Source organism: Cervus elaphus, chromosome 33, assembly GCF_910594005.1.
Source record: "Cervus elaphus chromosome 33, mCerEla1.1, whole genome shotgun sequence".
NCBI lineage: Eukaryota > Metazoa > Chordata > Mammalia > Artiodactyla > Cervidae > Cervus > Cervus elaphus.
This window is the reverse complement of record NC_057847.1, coordinates 73,662,340-73,682,473: the sequence shown is the minus strand read 5'-3', so window position 1 is coordinate 73,682,473 and position 20,134 is coordinate 73,662,340. Positions and strand designations below refer to the sequence as shown.

Below are 20,134 nucleotides of genomic sequence, written 5' to 3'. Positions count from 1 at the left end.
CTTTTTACTGATTGTAGCGTGTTCCGTTTTCATTATGACTAGAAAACATGTGGGCTTTACCTTCAAAGTCATGGGAGAGAATCACACCGTTGTAGGCCTTTATGTTGGAGAATCATTTGTAAAGCCTTAAAACTGGGAGAAAGGGCAGGGTTTTTTCCTCCCGGGTAGGAGCAGGCTGCTTACTCGTTCACTGCACAGCACGAAGTGGCCGTTAACCTGTGTGAACCTTTGCAAAGGCATCTGTAGGGTCCACCTCCGGAGGTGGGCAGGGCAACCCACCCCAGTGTCCTTGCTGGAGAATCCCATGGGCAGAGGGGCCTGCTGGGCTACAGTCCATGGGGTCGCAGCGAATTGGACACAGCTGAAGTGACTGAACATGCACGTGTGCAGGGTACACATTTATTTTGATTTTGATCTTCTCTAACCTAACTAGTGAAACTTACCATCAAAGAATATGTGTAGTTACTTTTGCCATACTATTGTTCAAACATCAACATCAAAAAGAGGCAAACTATTTTGTGTTATAGTATTTAGTTTCTTTGTAATAGTGTGTAGAATAGTGTGTATATGAATGCCTCTCAGCAGCTCAACAGCCTCTTACTCTATTAACATCTAACTTGTATGCTACCTTCTTAATAAAAAAGTTAGAAGTCTTTTGTAACATTTTGTGAAAAACCTGTGTTCAGACTCATATTTCCACCTCCTTTCTAAGAGTGAAAGCCTACTAATGTGAAATCAGAGCACTATATTCTTTAGTCCTGTTGGCTTACCTTTCTCCTTTATTCATTTATCTCATCAACAGCTTTTACATGAATGTTTACTATGTGTTGGGAACATTGTGAGACCTTATAATTAGAAGAGAAATGTAATAGATTCAACTTGTGACTTCAAAGAGTTTGTGGTCTTAGAGGCAAAAATGTGAGACAGTTTGACAGATATTCTGGTGGGTGCTCTGGTCTGTAGAACAGGAATGTCCTAGGGCCCTTGTCTGCCCCACTGCTCCCAGATTTCCTTCCAAGGCAGACTTCCCAGAGAAAGTCGTGTCTCAATGAGGTATAAGGTGGTGATAGGCAGGGCAGGGAGCTGAGGAGAACGGTGTCCTCGGGAACTCAGGAGCCTGTGCAGAAGCAGTCAGACAGGAGGGGGCACAGTGTACCCTGGGACCTCTTGTGGTTCCTCTGAGGGTAGCTGGGGAAGTTTGACAGGGTAGGTGGGAGACGGGGGCAGGACAGCTGGTAGGGTCCAGCTCACAAATGTCCTGAGGGCTGCCTGAGCTTCAGGAAGGCAGGAGCAGTTACTTACAAAGTAGCATCAACAGGATTTGGTTTAACTAGCATTTCTGAAACAAATAAGCAATGTGGTCAGGCCGTGGTTTTGTTACTTCTGTGTGATGCTGACTTTCTAAGGGCGTTAGGTCACATGGTCCTTGAGCTGGACAGCTCTTTGGCTCTAGTAACGATGTGGCTGCAACCAGAGAAAATACCATGACTGGAATATCTAAATTTTAGATTTGTTGCTATAAAATAGGTGTATTTAGATCTGGTTTTGCTTGGGAAATACACTTGATTTCAAATCTAGGTGTGAAGTTTCAGCTATCCTTTTTCCAGAATTAATTTTTTAAGATTAGATAATGTTTTTTGGCAGCCCAGAATTGTTTCGTACTTTTAAAAATTCTTTTTGGGGGGGAGATTTTACTCTTTATATTTATTAAAAATGCCATTTTTACTGCCTTCTTGAAATTGGAAAGTAATCCAACCTTGATTATCTAACGTAACTCTGGGACTTGGTAGTCTGTGGTCTTAACTGTGAATTGTGCACTGTGCGTTGTGAGTAGTTGAAAAGATAGCATTTCATAAGCATGTAAAAGAAGTCCTTTGGAACATCATCCATCACAAAGAACTAAATAGGAGCCTGTTGCCTTCCAGAAAGTTCTGATTTGAAACATTATTTTGAAGAAAGTTGTTTCCTTGGTGCTCATGAAGAGGATTAGTTCTGGGTGGAGCTTTGAGGTCATACATGCAATTCTGGTTAAAGAAGATATTTTATGTAAATATTTGCACATTGTGAGAATATATATGCACGGATTATAAAAATATATATAAGTAAAGTATATCTCCACTTCTTCCTCTGTTACTACTTAAAGATTCCATTTTAAGAGTGTCATATTAGCATATTTCTGTAATAGAGTGTATGTTTCTTCTCTCATTTAATATATACTAGGTATATGCTTTGTGTCTATAAACATTTGATTCATTATATAGCAACTTTAAATACTCCCAAAAAAGTAGGAACATCTTTTAAGAATATTTTCTGTAATCCTCAAACCAGTTAGTAGTTTTAATCATAGCTAAACTAGGCTTGGAATTTGCATCGAGAATTGATTCTAGTTGTCTGCAAATTATATTGGTTCATCTATGCTTTTTTGTTTGAAATAATATTTTTTAACTAAATTTTCTTATCTGTGATGAAAATGATGTCAGGACTCTTCTACATTTAAGGTTTTTTAAGCATTTAAGGTTAAATTAAGCACTTAAGGTTTCTTAAGCAAAATAGAATGTAATTCCTGTTGGATAACTTAAGTGGCAAACCCCGCCATGTTTTTCCTTCTTGACGTCTATTGCTTCATAAATTAATGAGATAGATGAGTGTATGTGTAAATTGTTTTATTCTACTTATGAAAAGGTCGCATGAATAGCTGATATCTATAACAGTTACATTTTGGAAATTTGCTTTTGGTTCCCTTCTTTGTCCAACTCATCTTTTGAAAAGTCTTTAAAAACATTGGACCCTCTGCCCCTGATGTTCCGTGGATATATGTTCAAAGTGTTCTTGGACTTCCCGGTTAAATATATTTTGAAAAAAATTAAAATTAATAGTTAGCTTTAGCTGTTAGATTAGACTACTGTGTGCAAGACCAGGACATGAAAATGTCTAGACTAGAGAGATGTTTCCTGTCTTTAGTTTTGTTAGTTTTCGTTATTCTTCTGGTACTTCTGCTTTTGATAGAGGAGTTCTTGTAGGATATTACCTTGAAAGACAAGAGTCAGGATTTCCCTTGAAACATTATAAAAGTAGAGTGTTGCTCAAGAAATAAAAACTAGTCAGATAGTATTTTTTCCAGGGTTCTCATCATTCCTTGTAAGCACAGGACTCCAGACTCCCTAAGAATGCTGCTTTTAGAAAGTTCAGGCGGCACATGTGTTTTTATTGTCTCTTCCCCCTCTGTCATCCCTTTTCCATAACAGATTCTTATGTAGAATGTTCAGTGTGGGCATGCAATGAAAAGACAGAGTGCTGCAGAATATTGTGTTTTAGCTTTGACCACCTAATTAATTATAATCTGAATTAATTATAGTCTGAAAAGCTTTTATATACTTATTTTAAGTCCTCCTTGTAGATTAGTCTTTGGGAGTGGTTTAAAGTGGAATTTTTTTCCTCTTGTGTTTAGTTATCCAATATTTGAACTGTTGGTTTCATCACTAAGTGTACTTTAATGAAGCTTGGGGCAAAATTGTGAACAGAGTTGTAAGCAGCATTTTTTCCATACTACTATTGCCATATGTTCAAGGAGCCAGTCAGCACAAATGGGTGAAAGACCCTTCTCTGGGTCAAACACCAGGACGGTAAACCTTGTTGAGAATTATGGTTGCTGTTATTTCAGATCACGTCTGCTTATTCTTTCTTATGCTCTTCACTGTCTTCACAAAGCAAGTTCAGCCCACAGAGAGAGCAGAGATACCCCGTTGCTGTAGGATATGTGTTAAGGGCGTGAGAGCTGTGTAAAAAGTCAGATGTGATCAGGCAAAAACTAGAAGAAAATGGTCAGTTGAGCATGTGCATATGTGAGAAACCATCAGAACTGCTCTTACTACTCCTTGATTGTGTTGGAGTAGGCATGGTACTAGAGTTTCACACATGCCTTTCAGCAAGGAATGCAGAAGTACCTGCGTTACATACCTTATCTCACGGTACCCTTTTCATTTAAATGGTAGGGAATCTCACCTTCCTAAGCAGAGGCTGAGGGCCAGAGAGGCTGAGTGGCTGGATCAGTGAGTTAGCATGGAGCTAGAGGGGGCATTTATGCATTGGAAGTGGCATTGGTCCCTTAAGGATAAGCAATATGACTTTCAGGTTTTAAGCAACTTGTCATTTATTGAAGGGGTCAGTAGATACTCCCTAGATTTTTAAGGTGCTAAATTAAGCATTTAGCATCTGTTGCCTTGGCTCTTATTGTAGAAGTTGTTCAGAATGTTATCAGAAATTGCTGATTCAATCGTTAATGCTGCTTTGAGGGAAAACCCAGTGCTTCCACATCACTGTAGCAAAATGAAGACAAGTTTTGGAATTCCTGGAAGTGAAAGTGTTAGTACTCAGTCATGTCTGACTCTTTGTGACCCCATGGACTGTAGCCCCCCAGGCTTCTCTGTCCATGGAGTTCCCCAGGCAAGAATACTGGAGTAGGTTGCCATTTCCTTCTCCAGGGGATCTTCCCGACCCAGGGATTGAACCTGGGTCTCCCTCATTGTGGGCAGACTCTTTACCGACTAAGCCACCAGGGAAGACTGGTGAATCCCAGATGAATTCCTGCAGAATCCCAGATGAAGCCCTGTTTTGACTGACAGCTCAACTTGCATCCTGCACTTGACCTTGCCTTGCTCACCAGCACAGACCCAAGCTTTTGGACATCACTTAGGTACCTTTAAGGTCTAATTCACCTCTTGCACTGAGCAGAGACCACAACAGGAAGTTGATTTAGCTTTTCACTTCCACATTCTTCTAAGTCAGGCAGTTTTATGATTCTGGTTTGTAAGACATTCTTGTTATAGTTTGGCCGTAAATCTGCCTTGCTCTGAAGTCATAGGCTATGCTCATTGTAATGTAGTAAGAACTTTGCTATTTTCACATCAGTGAATCAAGGTTATTTTTTCCTTATATTTCTGACAAAGTCATTTCTGTCTAGTCCAGAATTGGTAGATCCTCTCAAGGTGGAAGTGTTTATTGTTCCCATCAGCTATCATGTAAGTGGCTACACGCTTTCAGTTTTCAAAGTTGCTTCTGAGTATTTCCCCAGTACTGCCTTCCTGTTTTCTCAAAGTAAACTGAAAAATAAGGGCATCGTGATCTTTTCTGAGATTTATGGCCAAGTTATATTAGCCCTTTGGCTTCTTGGATTCTGTCTTCCCAGTATCCTGAGACATGAGACTGTATTAGTTCTTCTCAGGCCAGTGGCTGATCCGCAGTATGAGTACTGAAGTTATCAGGCCCCTTGCCATGGACTTAGGTGTGAAGCTGGGTAAGTGAAGGCACTTGGGGAGGGATGACAGGCAGATCTTTCTGGCTTCCTGTAGAAAAAGCAGGAATTAATGTCAAGGCCAGTGAATGAAGGTTATCGGTCCCGATTCTATATGTTTGTTGGTTTAGTAATTATGTTTGCAGCATCTCCACACTGGTTTGAAGTAGGCAGGTTCTGTAGCTGGGTCAGCCCTTGTGACTTCTGTTTGTAAAGACGGCCGGGCTGGGAGCAGTGAACCCTCTTAATTAGGTAAGTTCATGAAGCTCAGTGACCAGAGCCTTTATTCTGTTTTTTAATCCAAATTAAATTATCTTTCTAAGGACCCATTGCATATGAAAATGACCATGGCCTTTTATTATCCTCTTGCGGAGAAGTTAAAGCCATAAAAACTGATCATCTCTGGACAACTTTTGACCTTGTATTTTCTGATCCCAGTTTGCTCTTTGGAGAGCTCTCTTTGGCTGTCTCACCGTCAGATGCCATTTCGCCTTCCTGCTGCAGTTCACAGCTTTGTGAGGCAGTGAGCACGTTGAGTTTTGCCTACACCCCTCCTGTTGTCAGTGATCATGCAAACGGAATGTGACTGACCGTGTGTGAGTTTCTCTGTCTTCATTAAACTTGTTCCCCTTCTCTGAAACCCCTCATGCTGCACGCTAGCACGGAGCAGCCGTATCCCTCGACCCAGCACGAGTCAGGGGTGCAGCCGCGATGCCAGCCGTGAGAGCAGCCGGGATACGAGCCCTGCTCGGGGCTTCACGCCGCTCGGTGAGTACCCGCCGGCCGGGCACCCCGAGCGCCCCGCCCGCCAGGCCCAACCGCCGGCCTCTGTCCCTGCACCACCGCCCCGTGAGCATCTGCTCTGCACCCTCTTCCCGAGCCCCCCTTCCTGGCACCCCTCTGCATGCTCAGGTTTTGGCTTCCCCAGGTTTTATTTGTCAGAGGGAAAAAGCACCGCCTCCCTCTGTACCGTTGTCACTTGGACCACTGGCTCCTGGGCAAGCCCACCTGTGAGGTCATGGCCAGTGGGAGGTGAAGCTCAGCCAGAGATCACTGGGCTTCAGACTTGAGTGAGTTCAGAGCATATCCACAGTCGTTGAATTTATACAACTTGTTTTTCACCTTACAAGGCATCAGTCCACGTGTAAGTCACTTCAAAGAAGGACAAAAAGTAACATCATGATAACATTTAGGAAGCTAAACGTGTTCACTTTGGGGGTAGGAACGTTAATGAGAAAAGCAGCATGAATATCAGCTGTCCTTCTGTTGAATGAGTCCTTTGAAAACTTTCTTTAGAGCAGTCTACAAATTTGGATAAACTGACAAGGTGTATGTATAGCACACCTCGATGTTCACTGTTAATTATTAAGAAATTTTCCTTTTTCCTGGGCTCCACAGGCTCTTTAATGTTTGTGACCCACTGCCACCCGAGGACAAAAAAAATCACAGTATTTGGTGGCCATGGTACATTGTAAGTACGTACCTCTGATCACCAGTTGGGTGCCAGTTGGAGCTGTCTGACACAGCCCCATTCAGTTTTTCTTATAGCCAGAATTTGTATTTTAACAATTTCTAGTATTCAGGAAAAATAAGATAAAAAGAGAAACATGTATCCTTTATAGATACTGAATTTACTTTTTCTATTTAGTTTTAATAGTCCTGCCTTTCTCTAAAATGGACATATGCCTTTTCACTTTGCACTCTCAGCACATATTTTCACAAAAAAGAAATGTTTTGTATTCTTCAGTAGTTGTGTTCTAGTTGTTTGGCATATTTAGTACTGTGCAGTTGTCTGTTTTTGTCATGATAAGCTTCGCAAGTAAGGTCAAAATCATCTTACAGTACTTGGGCCAAGGCCTTAAGTTATTATCTGGAGCTGTGAACTTCAACATTCTGTTATTTTGACTCTAATAATGAAGCAGGTCTTTCAAATATAAAAATGTCACTGTGGAAGATGGATGGTGGAGCAAAAGCATTAAGTCTTAATATTTTCCTCTGTCTCCTTCTGATATCATATACTTCTTCCCCGGATCTTTTTCTCCCCGAAATCAGTAATTAAAATCTAAATCTATCCCTCTGTGAACACTGTCCTTTGTGGAGTTCTCAGAACGAGCAGGAAGACAGATGCAGGGCCCTGTAGACAACCCGCCAGACTTGGCGAGGAGACGCTTGTGTGAGTGTCCTGCTTGCTGAGCACCGGGGCCTGAGGAGGGCGCGAGTCGCCTGGACCCTCCCAGCTCCTGCACAGTCTGCAGTGTTGGACCAAAATCCTCAAGAACAGTCAGGGGCAACAATGGTGACTTTTTTCTGTAAGAACTGGTTATTTTTCCCTTCAAATTATGGCTGTGTATGCATCCTTGTTCATGATTTGCCCTTCCGAATAACTTAGAATTGAACAATTCGGTCTGTTTATTGGTCATTTTGTCTCTCAGAGGCAGTTCCCTGTTTTTATTTCACTCAGACACTGCTGTGTTTGTTACTGCCCTTGGAAGCAGCCTTTGTGACCCTAGCATGTGGCCTGTGGCCCAGGCAAGGTGTGCTGGACTCTTGAGGTCCTCACTGGACTCCGAGGGGCTGAGGACGCAGCTCCGCGTTCCCACTCGGGTGTTTTCTGGTGACGGCGCGGGTTGTGATGTCTGTCATTGCTGCCCCCGCAGCTGGAGACGTGGCTGTGGATGCCTCTCTTTCCGATCGTCTCTAGCCGCAGCGTGCTCTTCTGTGTGGGCAGGGCAGGAGTTAGCCTCTTTCCAGCTCAGCTTTTAGAGCATGCCTCTTTTGGAGGGCGAGTTTAAATCTGTTTATAAAACTTCTGTCCGGCTCAGAGCTGCAGCAGTGCGTCTGTGTCCCTGCCCCATTCCGAGCAGTCAGAGGGCACACGGCCCCGCGGGTCCTGTTCAGCCTCTGGGACGGCATCCTCGCCCCTCTTCTCAGATGACGCAGCCGAGGCTGGGAGAAGAGTCCACTCTGTCCAGATCCCACACTGTGACTTCAGAGCCTGGCTGTTCCTCCACCTCATCTGAGGCGTCTTTCTCTTGTTCCTCCAGAGTGAGCTGAATGCTTCCTGAGGCCTCCCCAGGCCCGGGTTCGGAGCAAGCACCCTGCTTGGCCGTGTTCCCAGGCTTGACCACAGGACCTGAGAATGCATGTAGAAACGCCCGAGGTTGCTGCCGCCTAGAGAACCTCCTGTGCCCTTCAGAGGGCGTGGTGTCTCCTTCTCGGTCTCGTTCACTTGATGTTCACTTTGCGCCCCCTTGTCAACCAGCGGGACTCTGTGTCAGTGCCCCTTTGAGTCATTTATACAGCCAGCCTTCACTTATAGAAGAAGAACAGAAGTAACTGTTTTGGTGACTGCATATTGGGTTTGAGTTTGTAGGTTTTGTGGGTTTTTTTGTAGTTTGTGGCTGTGCAGGCTGTCTCTGGCTGCAGTGAGTGGGGGTTACTCTCTAGCTGCGGTGCATGGGCTTCTCATTGCACTGGCTTCTCTTGTTGCAGAGCATGGGCCCAGGAGTGTAGGCTCAGCGGTTATTGCGCACGGGCCCCTGTGGCGTGTGAAATCATCCTGGACCGGGGATCAAACCAGTGTCACCTGCATTGGAGGTGAATTCTTAACCACTGGACCATTAGGACATCCTGTATTTTTCTTAAAAACTTGTTTTGGACCATTTTAATGGTATGAATATATCTTTAAATGGTCACGGTGACAACTTTTGGGAAGATTAAGGGCTCTAGGACTCTGCTGTCAGTGAGGCGTTTATGTAAGTGGGTCCGCTTGGATTCCATTGTGGGATGTTCACTTGAGTACATGACGAAGAACTCATTATATGACATATTTGCGTAGAATATTCTGTTGAAACAGAACCAAAGGACAGCTTCATAATGAACCTTCAGATCAGGTGTTGCTTAAACACTGTTTCCAGTTTAAACTATCAGGATATGATACCGTTGTGCTTGTTTAAGAAATGAGTAGTTTGTTTCAGTCTTACACAATATTTTGTCAGTTTATTTATTTAAGGAAAGTGATTATTTGGTAATATCTGTTCTAGAGCTTGCTGACTTATTTTCGTGCATCTTGAGAAATTAGGAATTTTCCTTTTCTTTTGCATGCTGATAAAAATTTATCCTCACTGACCAGGTGACCTTTGCTGTTTAGTGTCTCTTATCCGGCAGATATGCATGTTTCATAAAGTGACATGAGCTTAGATAAATAGTCACATTGAAGAGTTTGAGGCTTTGCCCCTCCACGAGTAACTATGTTAGCACTCGGGGACTCTGGGCTCCGGTTGTGCAGGTGGGAGGCAGCACGGCTTAGGGTCGCTCCGGGAAACCTGTGAACCTGCTTGTTGCAGTCACTGTGTTCTTTCCGCGTAATGATTAGAAGCACGTTACCTCCCCCCCGCCCCCGAGGTAAGAAAAAGCCTTATGTTGTGTGGTACTCCGGTCAATAAATTCGGGTTTGGACCCAAGCCTGTATTTCATAATTATTTCTAAAAGTCATTCCCTCCACACGAGTCTGGAGTTTGGTATATATTTTCTCAGATTGATGTATTGATGTGATTATTATGAGTACTTGCTAGTAAAATAATATTTGACATCTAAGTGTAAAGTAGAGTTTATGCTTGAGCATTGCTGTGACCACCAGCGCCGCGCTTCTGTTGCCTCCGCGGTTTATCCTGTGCCTGGCACTGTTTCAAGTGTTTGATGTATGAGCTCTCTTAATCCTCTTAGCTCCCAAGAGGAGGGCACCACTGTCAGCCCCATTTTACAGGTGAGGACTAAGGCACGGAGAGCTTTAGTACTTTGCCCAAGGCCCGTTCTCCCAGCCTGCATGTGTCACAGAGCTGGTGCTCGCAACCGGAGTCCCGAGCTGCCTCTCCAAGGAAGGATGTTAAACATACTGCTTAACTTTCCAACAGTTAAACAATGAGGTAGTTAATAATTAGGATATTTGTGCAGCAGAACAACAAACTAGGGAAACTGGAATTATAGTTGTTGACCGCCCCCCTTTTAAATCAATCAATTTTTGTTCTGTGAAGCATAAAGAATTTTATTTTTTAGTGACGTGTGGTTGGTGTACAGGGCTGTGTTGATTACAGCTATGGAGCAGAGTGACTCAGTTGCACACCTGTACGCACCCCTCTGTTCGTATTCTTCTCCGTGGCGGTTTATCGCAGGACATGAGCCTAGTCCCCCATGCCGTACAGTAGGAGCTGTTGTCTGTCCATGCTCTGTATACAAGCCCCCTCTTGTGGCCTCACGCTGTTTCTGTTGAGAGGACATTGTGGACTCCTCCGCTTCTGTACATGGTGCATGGTTGCCTGTGCATCGCCTCCCGACGAGAGGTGTAACCCAGGCTGCTGCCGCCCCTCTGGTGTGGCCCCGGACGGCCTGCCCGTGCACAGTCCACGGAGGCCACGGTGCCTCCTGTCGTGGGCGCGCACCGGAGGCGCGGGCCGCTGGGTGCACAGGCTGGGGCTCGGCGCTCGCTGTCCATTCATCTCCAACACCATCTCCTTCCATGAGGACGCACGGCTGTGTCGGGAGCAGCCCCGCGCCCTCCGGCCTGCGGCCGCTGCTGTCCGAGGTTCTCGTGTGTTAACCCTGTGGGTGTTGCCGTTCCTTTTACCTGCAGCCTCTCGACGTCATTCCAGGTCCACTAGTGCTCTCGCCACGGCTGACTCTGTGGGGCCGTCAGGTGAACACGTGTTCATGCATGCCTGTCTCACACGCATTGTCACACTTGTTCCCATCTTATTCACTAGCAGTTGGCATGGATGCACCTCATATTTTCCCCCCGCGGTGTGCTTCTGTTTTTTTTAAGTTGTTGAATGTTTATGGTTCTGTTAATAGGCTATAGATGCTTTGTAGCTTGTTTGACAACATCATTTATCTAGTGTTCATATTTATGTTAAAACAGAAGGATGGGGAAGCACTTCCGCCCTTGCTTTCAGTCCCTCCTGCAGGAAAGCAGCAACCCCAGATAGGTGTCCTGAGGGGTCCCTAGGAGAATTGGGGTATGGACCTCATCCAACGGAGGCTTTCGTCTCCCAGTCTTTGCTCCCAGTAAAGTGGTATCTATGAATGCTAGTTATTCCTGTCCAGTTTTCATCACCTGGAGGTACTATTTAGTGACCAGATGTTCAATTAGAGCATACCCCTTTTCACATGGATGGAAGGAAGTGGATTTCCCTGAAACTTTAATGGAAAAACAAGTCATGATTAGGATAATCAGGTCAGGCCAAAGGTAGCCTTTGCAGCCTGCAGACCCGAAACACTGCCTCAGCCCCATTTTAACAATACCCAAAATGCCCTGGTTGGCCATTAGGGCAGAAAGTAAGCATTCAGTAATGTTCAATCTGCCAGATTTAACTGGCATCATTTTGATAAACTAATAATCCCTCATGACTACAGTTTTATCAACTGAGTACGAGGCATCATCTGTTAAATTTGACTGTTGATGATGACAACTGTGACCAATTTACTGAGTCAGTGTTGCTGTTTTTTCTCTGAATGAACCACCTATGCATTTTATTATGTGTTCTTTGATTAGGACATTCCCCTAAAGATTATGGGCCAGGCTGAGGGCAGTTGTACGTATCCATCTCTTGGAAACTTAATGGTACCAGAGAGAACATAGAGCAGATTTTGGTCTGGTGGAAACAAAAGGCTTATAAATTTTCTTCACTCCAAACGTTTCCCCTTAAGATTTGAAATTCAGTTATCTATGATAATAAGTATCTGCAGTCACTGTGTGTGGCGAAGCTATACACGTCTGAGAGGCGCAGAATAATTGCTTTGTTCTCACAGTTTTAATTTTGTGTCTGAAGAATCACTGTTATCCCTGGAGCAAGATTTGCTGGCATGAGATCTATTTTTTTTTTAATTAAGATTATGTTTTATTTAAGTTTATGCTGGGTAATTTCTAAATGGCTTATAACTGGATTACTTTCATTCTGTTACTCATAAATCCCTCACTATCTACCCTTTTTTAATGAAAAATGAGAAAGACTTGAACAATGATCATTTATAAAACTGCATCATAAATCTCAAATTTCTAATTGTTTCATATTTGAACTGATAATTTATATTATAGAGAGAGATATAATTGATTTTATACAGCATGTTATCACCTTTTAAACATACACATAATGATGAAATTCAGTATAATCAACAAATGCATTAAAAAAGGGGATAGTATAACATGCAATTTTTGTTTCTCTTTAAAAATTCATAATTGTATAACTTTTGATTAGTAGTTAAATTTTTTCTCCCATTCTGTGGCAGTGGAAGATATGTTTCAAAACTGACAATTTTAAAAAGCTAAATAACACATCACTTTTAAAGTTCACCAGTTTGTAGCTGATGTCTTGTTACCTATCCAAATTTGAAATATATCATTTTATAGGAAAGATCAATTATGTAAGACAGACTTTAGCTTTCTTTCTCCCTCCCCCACCAAATGCCTTCATTATTAGAGTACACCACATATGGAGATTTTCCTTGTCCAAACAGTGTCTTATTTGTTAAAGTGGTTTTAATCTTAAAATTTTAAACAAGAAGCATTTACTGGATTGCTTTGTCTTGAGCTGCCACAGTGGCGAGCAGCAGGGACTCACAGGGGCGGTGAGTTCCGTGTAATCTGTGTCCCAGTAAAGCCCTGTCCGGGAGTGAAACCACCAGTGTAATTTACACGGACTTTCTCCTGCATTGTTATAACCTCAGCCTTTCTGAAGGAAGGCCGGACAACTCATGTAAAGGGGTTTCTAAGTTAGTCTTTTTGAATTCAGTGCTTTCACTGCCAGAGGCGCGGATTCTGTCTCTGGTCAGGGAACTAAGATCCTGCAAGCCTCGTGGAATGGCCAAAGAAAAAAGTCTTTATTGTCCACAATCGTTAATAAGCTTATAATGGTTGTTTGAACCACTAAAATTGGAAAATTTTTTTGCATTCTGTCCATTTTGTTCACACATATAAAGATTATCATTTAAAAATCCTTTGAGGGACTTCAGAAAAAATTTATGTGATCTGAATGATTAATGTTTTTCAGTGGAGATACTAGCTTTTTGTGGTGAAGATTAAAGAATTTTAATACATTGATTTTTAAACAACCTTTGGTGACACAGGCATCATGATGAACAGATACCTAAAATTAATTGAGCTTAATAACAAACAGTAGTGACAGTAATGAAAATTTGCAGAGAGATCAGTATAATACATTGGATTCAAACTTTGTCTGTTTATTACATATTGCATTAAAACTCATTTATCAAACCATGGAGCTTTCTAATTAGTTTGACCAAATATCAGGGCTTCTTTTGCCTCTAGAGAGAGTGCTAAATAAATGAAAAGGCTCAACTCATGGCCCAGTTCCCTTCTGTGATAAGTTCCCCTCTCCAGCCTATATCTCAGCACTTTTCCAAAATAAAATATCCTTAAAGAACCATTTCAGTTGTCAGGATGCAACTGTATTAAATGTGAACATTGTAACCTCTGCCACTGGTAAACAAGTCAAGTGTAGTTGAAACTACAAGCCAACTGCAGTAAAAACTGGCTAGAGATTTTTCAGTGTTTCTCTCCAGTAAGTGGGATGAGGCAAGGGCCATTGCAAAGAAATGAAAACATTTGAATTAAAATGACATATATTTTTGCTTTTGTTTTTTACCTAGACCGCTTTGGGCTCGGCCAGGCAGGAAGAATTCCTGGTTCTGTGAACGCCATGCGGGTTCTGAGCACCAGTACAGATCTGGAAGCTGCTGTTGCTGATGCTTTGGTAAGAGGCCCGATGTGTGTGGAGTCTCTTTGAATTACCGACCTACATTTTTCTTTGTCTTCACAGGAAGTAGCCTCCAAATCAGGTCACTAAGTCTTCTTTGATACTCTTTGAGATCATATAAATATTGGGTAAATTTAAATTATTATTCCTTTCTTCGTAAACTTTTGACTCTGTATGTAAGTGAAGACTGGCCTTTCGAGCTGCATTAGCGTCAAGAGTGTCTCCTCTGCTCCTCGGTAACAAAGAGGTTCGGATGGCATCGGGCTTGTCTGATGTCATTGGGCTTCTTCCTTTCCTTTTTTATCCATTTTTTTTCCAGCATTTCCTTTTTGCCCCTTCTTTTGCTTCTGTTGCTTTACAGGCTTTGATGGCATAGCCTAAGCACATCATTGTATAATAGTAGGTCACAGACTTTATGGTTTGAAACTCTTGCATTTATTCCATTACCATCACTAGTTGTTCTGTATGATTTTTATGTTTACTTGTTTGAATGAGTCTTTAAGTCATTATTTACAGAAACTTTCCCAGATTTTAAGATGAACTCTGAGGATATGAAGCACTAGTGGAGTATGTTTTTTCTTGCATTGTTATAATGTAATATTTTAAAAAGCAATATAAAGTGATTAGAAGTCCTTAAATTTGTGCTCCTAGCAAAAAGTTCCTCAGTAGAATCAGCTTGTGATCAAATTGCCTTTTAAAGATGCATTTCCGCTGGTAGTAACACAGCCTCTTGTTTCTTCTGGTTTATGTGCTCAGCATTTAAAATAGACATGCTTTAGAGAACTGTCTGGTCTCTGGTCTTACTTGTACTGTTTTAAGAGAAAAGCATTATAATACCCTGCTTTCAGACCCTGAGATTTTTAATCCAGCCCTGTTTTCATTTGACCAAAACTTGACAGTGTATGGCTTCAGGGATTCTAGCTCACATCCCTCCTGGCCCTCCCTCATTTACTCTTGCTCAGCCAGGTTTCTCTGACAAACATCTGTGAGCGAGCAGTCTTCCAGTCTCCTAGTGCTTTCCTGATGAGGGCTGGCCCGGCAGGTACTGGAGTTCAGGATAATTGCTTTAAGTAGGACTTCAAGAGTCACAAGTTGGAGAGTTGATGTAGCAGCTTTCCTTCCAAGTTGCAGCATTTGGAATTTGTTTCTTACCTATTCTGGGACTGTAAGAAGTGGGAACCAGTGGGGTGAGAAGTGATGGATGCGCAAAACGCTTGGTGGCTGGGGTGGGGGGAGGGGGAGGGCGTGTCCCCTTGGTCCTTAAAGATCTGCCCCAGGGACACAGCACAGAGCGCCAGGGGGCAGAGCGGGACTCCAGAGTCTGGGCTTTGCCTTTGCCTGACTTGGGCTTTGCTCGAGCTCTGGCTGTCCTTACACTCCCAGGGCCCTTACGACATTTTGTTCAGACCTCTTGGTCTCTCCCCATGACCTGCTTCAGAAGCCAGTGCCAGGATGGTACTCAGTCCCTGCCTCACAGAAAGGAAGTCCCGGGACAGAAGCTTTCCTAGGAGCAGACGACAGAGTTAATAGCGACATTTGGGATGTGCCTCAGTGGTGTGGGGAGAGTTTCAGCAAAGAATTAGAGCAGATTCTGGAAGGTCTCATAAGAGAGGTGCAAGAGGGTTAGGAAATGCCATTGTGAAAGCATTCTTTGTTATTCGCTTGATATGAATTGCTTGCTAACCTGTATTTTTGGTTTGCTAATATATGTTTTGCTGTACACTTTTGTTGCAAGAACAATCCCCACATATGCTTCTGACATAATTCTCTATGCTTTTTCCCCATCCTTCAATATTTTCCTGCCTACAGCTGTTAGGAGACTCCAGGAGCAAGGTACCAGTGCTTTGACTTTTGTTTTATAACTTTTTTTTTCTGTTGTGAGTATATTTCCTTTAGGAGCTGGTAAAAGCAACAAAAACGTAGCCTAGCATAGAAGTTCTGTTCTGAACTGTGATTTTGTGGAAACTAGTGGTGCTTCTGCTAGCGACAGAACTGGTCATGTCTCACGTGGGTTTGAGCCTTGTTTTCCAACATCAAGTTCTGCCCCTTATCCTACTAGTGTTTCATTTTACTAACCTAGGTTTTGTCTCTTACATTGTTATTATTTCATGAGTGGTTACATTCAGCTTTTTCTTATCTTAGGAATCTAGTTCATGTATAAGTGAGATGGCCGTATAATTATCATCCTAACAAGGATACTTTTGAGCGTGAGGGAGGGTGCCATTAATAATTATGTGGGGACAGTAGGTGGAAGGCAGAGCTGTCCCAGGTAAGTTGTGATGTGTGTACAAGCCACATTCCTAGGAAGTTACATTGGTGCAGTTTAAGCCCATAGCTACTTGTTTTCCTCTTAGAGAAATTAAATTTTATCTGTTTTATATAGTTCTTGCTATATAATTTTGGGGTTTAACTTAATAGTTTTATATTCAGGATAAGAGACATGAATGAAGTGGGTATTCTAGTCTAAGGAGGCCTATTAGTGTTGTAAAACTGTAAGTCCTTAATAAAAATGGCATAGGTCTTTAGAGCATCCTTTTATATAGGACACTACACCACTGACATTGCAGTGTCAGATGTTCTTAAGGGAGCATGAATTTTCAGACAAATTTACTTACAGACCATGCTCAAGACAGGGTGCTTTTGGTTGGGAAAGGGTGGTGGGCTCACAGGCTCCATGTGTCAGATGCTAAGCTAGGCTGTTTAGCATATAATTCCACTCAATCCTGACAGCAGGCCTGTGAGAAGGGTCGTCAGTATTATCTCAGGGATGGGGACACTGAGGCGGAAAGGTGAGGAGGCTTTCTGAAGTCACGTGGCGGGGCCATGTTACTGAGAGGGCCGTACACCTCCCTCTGCTGTGGGTTGCTCTGCTTACTCCTCATTCTGCCTCCCAGAAGTCTGCTGTTCTGTTTCCCTTCCCCTAACCTGTAAGCAGAGGGAAGGTGTGGGTGCATGTGCCCATGTGTGTGTTCGTGTGTGTGTCTGTGTGTCAGTATTTAACTCTTCATTGTTGACTGTGTGTGCTGAGACCCATGTTGCCTTTCCATTTCTTCCCTGACCCCTCATTGGATCTGGCAGAAGAAGCCTGTGAGGAGGAGATACGAGCCCTACGGGATGTACTCTGATGATGACGCCAACAGTGACGCCTCTAGCGTGTGCTCCGAGCGCTCCTACGGCTCCCGGAACGGGGGTATCCCCCACTACCTGCGCCAGACTGAGGATGTGGCCGAGGTGCTCAACCACTGTGCCAGCTCCAACTGGTCTGAGAGGAAGGAAGGGCTTCTGGGTCTGCAGAACCTGCTCAAGAGCCAGAGGACGCTGAGGTAGGACGAGAGGCCAGGTTCCTTCAGACGGAGCCCCGTGTTGCACGCATGAGGGCCTGACACGGATGCATGGTCATTTATGGGGCAGGCCCAAGAGAGGCCAGGATGGCTCAGATGTGGTCTTTGCCTTCCAGGGAACTTAAATATCGGGGAGACACTCCATAGCTTATTAGGTCTAGGAAACATGTGGTTCAGCACAGCTCAGATTTGTCTAGTAGGTGTTTTGAGAAAACTCAGAACAGTTTGTGGTTTAGGTAAAACATAAAAACAACTCTGAAGTTAGTACAGTTTACTTACACTTCAGAGGCATGGATAAAATGATGCCAGTCTCAGTCTAAAGTGTTTGCCTGTGCACGTGCATATGTGTGGTTTTTATAAATATGCAGAGTAGAGACACTCAGATGGAGACTCCCAAGTAGCCCAGCATTGTCTCTAGAATTAGTGATGTTTGCTTTTGTTTTTGTTTCTGTATTTCATAGATTTTCTAAAATAAGCATGTATTACATACACCAAAAACACATGTTTATACCATATTTCATCGGATCTAAGGTACCATTGACACGCCATTATTTTATATCTAAGAAGAAATGCTTCTTATAAAACATGACAGCACTGATGTGTCACTGATTGCAGGGTGAATCTCGTGGTTCCAGCCATGTTTGAAGTATAGTCTGTTACATTCTTTGAATAACTTTTTTAAGCAATACTGTGAGACTAGTAAAGTGTTTCTGTTCATGGATGGCTCTGCAAAACTCTGTGAGCATGGACTGAGGAGTCACTGGGCTTCAAGTGTAGCCGTCTGTAGTCAGTGTGACCCCTGCCGTATTCCTTCCTGCCGCCTTAACTCCCTGCCCCCCTTTATTCATGCCACTCTCTGCATGCCCGTGCCTGCTGAAGTGTAGGTCACCTCTGGTGGTCTGGTGATCTGTCAGAAAACAAAAGCGATGAAATGTCATTATTCTCCAGTAATCTCCTTGATTCTGGTGGCCCCGGTTTCTTGGCTCTTAGTGTTCTCCACGTATCCATTGAATAAGCTCTAGCCGTCTATTGGTTAGCACTGGCCTGGTCTGGATTTCATGGTTAGCGATGTTAAAAGGACCGTTGGATCTGAGAGGGGGTGGTGTGGGGGAGAAGATGACACTTTCTAATCAAACTCTGAAGTACAGACGGGGTCGGTAGTGCAGTTCCGGGTGAGCAATGTCACAGGGGCGCTGATGGGAGGCGAGTGTGTGCTTGAGTTAGGCCGCGCAGCAGGTAGATAGTCAGCAGCGGTTCGTTGTACTGAAGTGGGTATAAAGATATCACAGTACTTTGACTATAACAGAACTGAGACTAAAATCCAGGTCTGTCTGAGCCCGCTGCACATGCTTTTCTGAATTGATCTGACTACCTTTCATCTGTCGCGTGTGGAAATGAAGTGAGCAGGGTTTGGCGCCTGGCTTTGCCATATGTGCATGTGTGTAAACTTGTGTGATCACACTCTGAGATTAAGTTTCACTTTAGAACAAGACCAGAATTGGTGTGATTTCTTACTCCTCTGTAATTCCGTCAAATTAAAATTTAGATAATTCATTTGCAGGAAAAAAGGTGTTACATAAAAATTATATAAAGCATGTTAAATAAAAGGATTTAGAGAAGCTGTAACTACTTTCAGTGTTGACTCATTAAACATTAAATTTATTGCATTTTATTTCCTAGTCGAGTAGAATTGAAACGATTGTGTGAGATTTTCACCCGAATGTTTGCTGACCCTCACAGCAAGGTAAGGTCTGAGCTGCCCACTTGTGTCCCCTCCGCATGTCTTTGTCTATAATACACTTCTTCAGACTGGCAGACCCGCCCCACCGTGCAGTGCAGACCTCCCTGACTTATTTTGACAGGACTTAATGTTATATCTTTTTTTTTTTTTTTTTTAATGTTATATCTTTTAAAGACAGAAGGCTTAGAAGCTTCTCTTGTCCATAGAGTGTCATTAAGTAAAGTGCATTTCAAGCAAGGGTTACCCTGGAGAGAATCAGATGGAGTCTTCTATTCACTCAGTGAACAGTTTTGCATACTTCATGGAAGTACGTAGGCTGGATGCTACGATGTAATAATGTATTATAGTGCTTTTTTAGAAAGTTACAGTAGTGAAGAAAATAAGTATATAAATTGTTTTTTTGGGACCCATGTAGAATTTGTCTGTATAGGACAAGATAGAAAAATGATAGCATTTATAGAATGGATTGACTAAAAAGCCACATCAAGTATTTCTCCAAGTAGATTGCCACTTCTAAGAATTTGCTGGATGGTGGCCACCCAGCTGGTGCCCGTGACTCTGCGGGGCCTGAGGTTGGCCTTTTGACAAGGGCTCCCTGCTGAGTACCCCAGAGTGAGAGACAAGCCCTTTCTAGGAGTGGAGCTTGAGAGCAAGACCCTTGACAAAAGTTTACTTAGAGTCCAGATTTTAAATAAAAACCAGTATTTGGGAGGAAGCCTTTGAAGGTGTTAGATGGTTTTAGAGAAAGAAAACAGAGGAGTGAAGATATCAGGAAAGTTAAAGGGTGGATAAAGGACCAAAACAACCATCAGTTCAGTTCAGTTCAGTTCAGTTGCTCAGTCGTGTTCGACTCTTTGCGACCCCATGAATCGCAGCATGCCAGGCCTCCCTGTCCATCACCAACTCCCGGAGTTTACCCAAACTCATGTCCATCGAGTCAGTGATGCCATCCAACCATCTCATCCTCTGTCGTCCCCTTCTCTACCTGCCCTCA

At 43.1% G+C, this 20,134-nt stretch overlaps 1 protein-coding gene across 12 annotated transcripts in view; it reads left to right on the top strand.

Annotated features, from left to right (window-relative positions):
* Window positions 1–20,134, top strand: part of CLASP1 (cytoplasmic linker associated protein 1) — a 266,051-nt gene that overhangs the window by 184,390 nt on the left and 61,527 nt on the right. For 4 of the 12 annotated variants that reach the window (XM_043894522.1, XM_043894520.1, XM_043894519.1 and 1 more), the window contains 4 exons: window positions 13,952–14,055; window positions 15,868–15,891; window positions 17,137–17,381; window positions 19,080–19,143. In XM_043894522.1, coding sequence (XP_043750457.1) covers window positions 13,952–14,055; window positions 15,868–15,891; window positions 17,137–17,381; window positions 19,080–19,143 — 437 coding nt within the window. Of the gene's footprint in view, window positions 1–5,950; window positions 6,059–10,919; window positions 10,983–13,951; window positions 14,056–15,867; window positions 15,892–17,136; window positions 17,382–19,079; window positions 19,144–20,134 lie in introns of all 12 variants that reach the window. The other 8 variants (XM_043894511.1, XM_043894514.1, XM_043894512.1 and 5 more) reach the window with 5 other exon arrangements.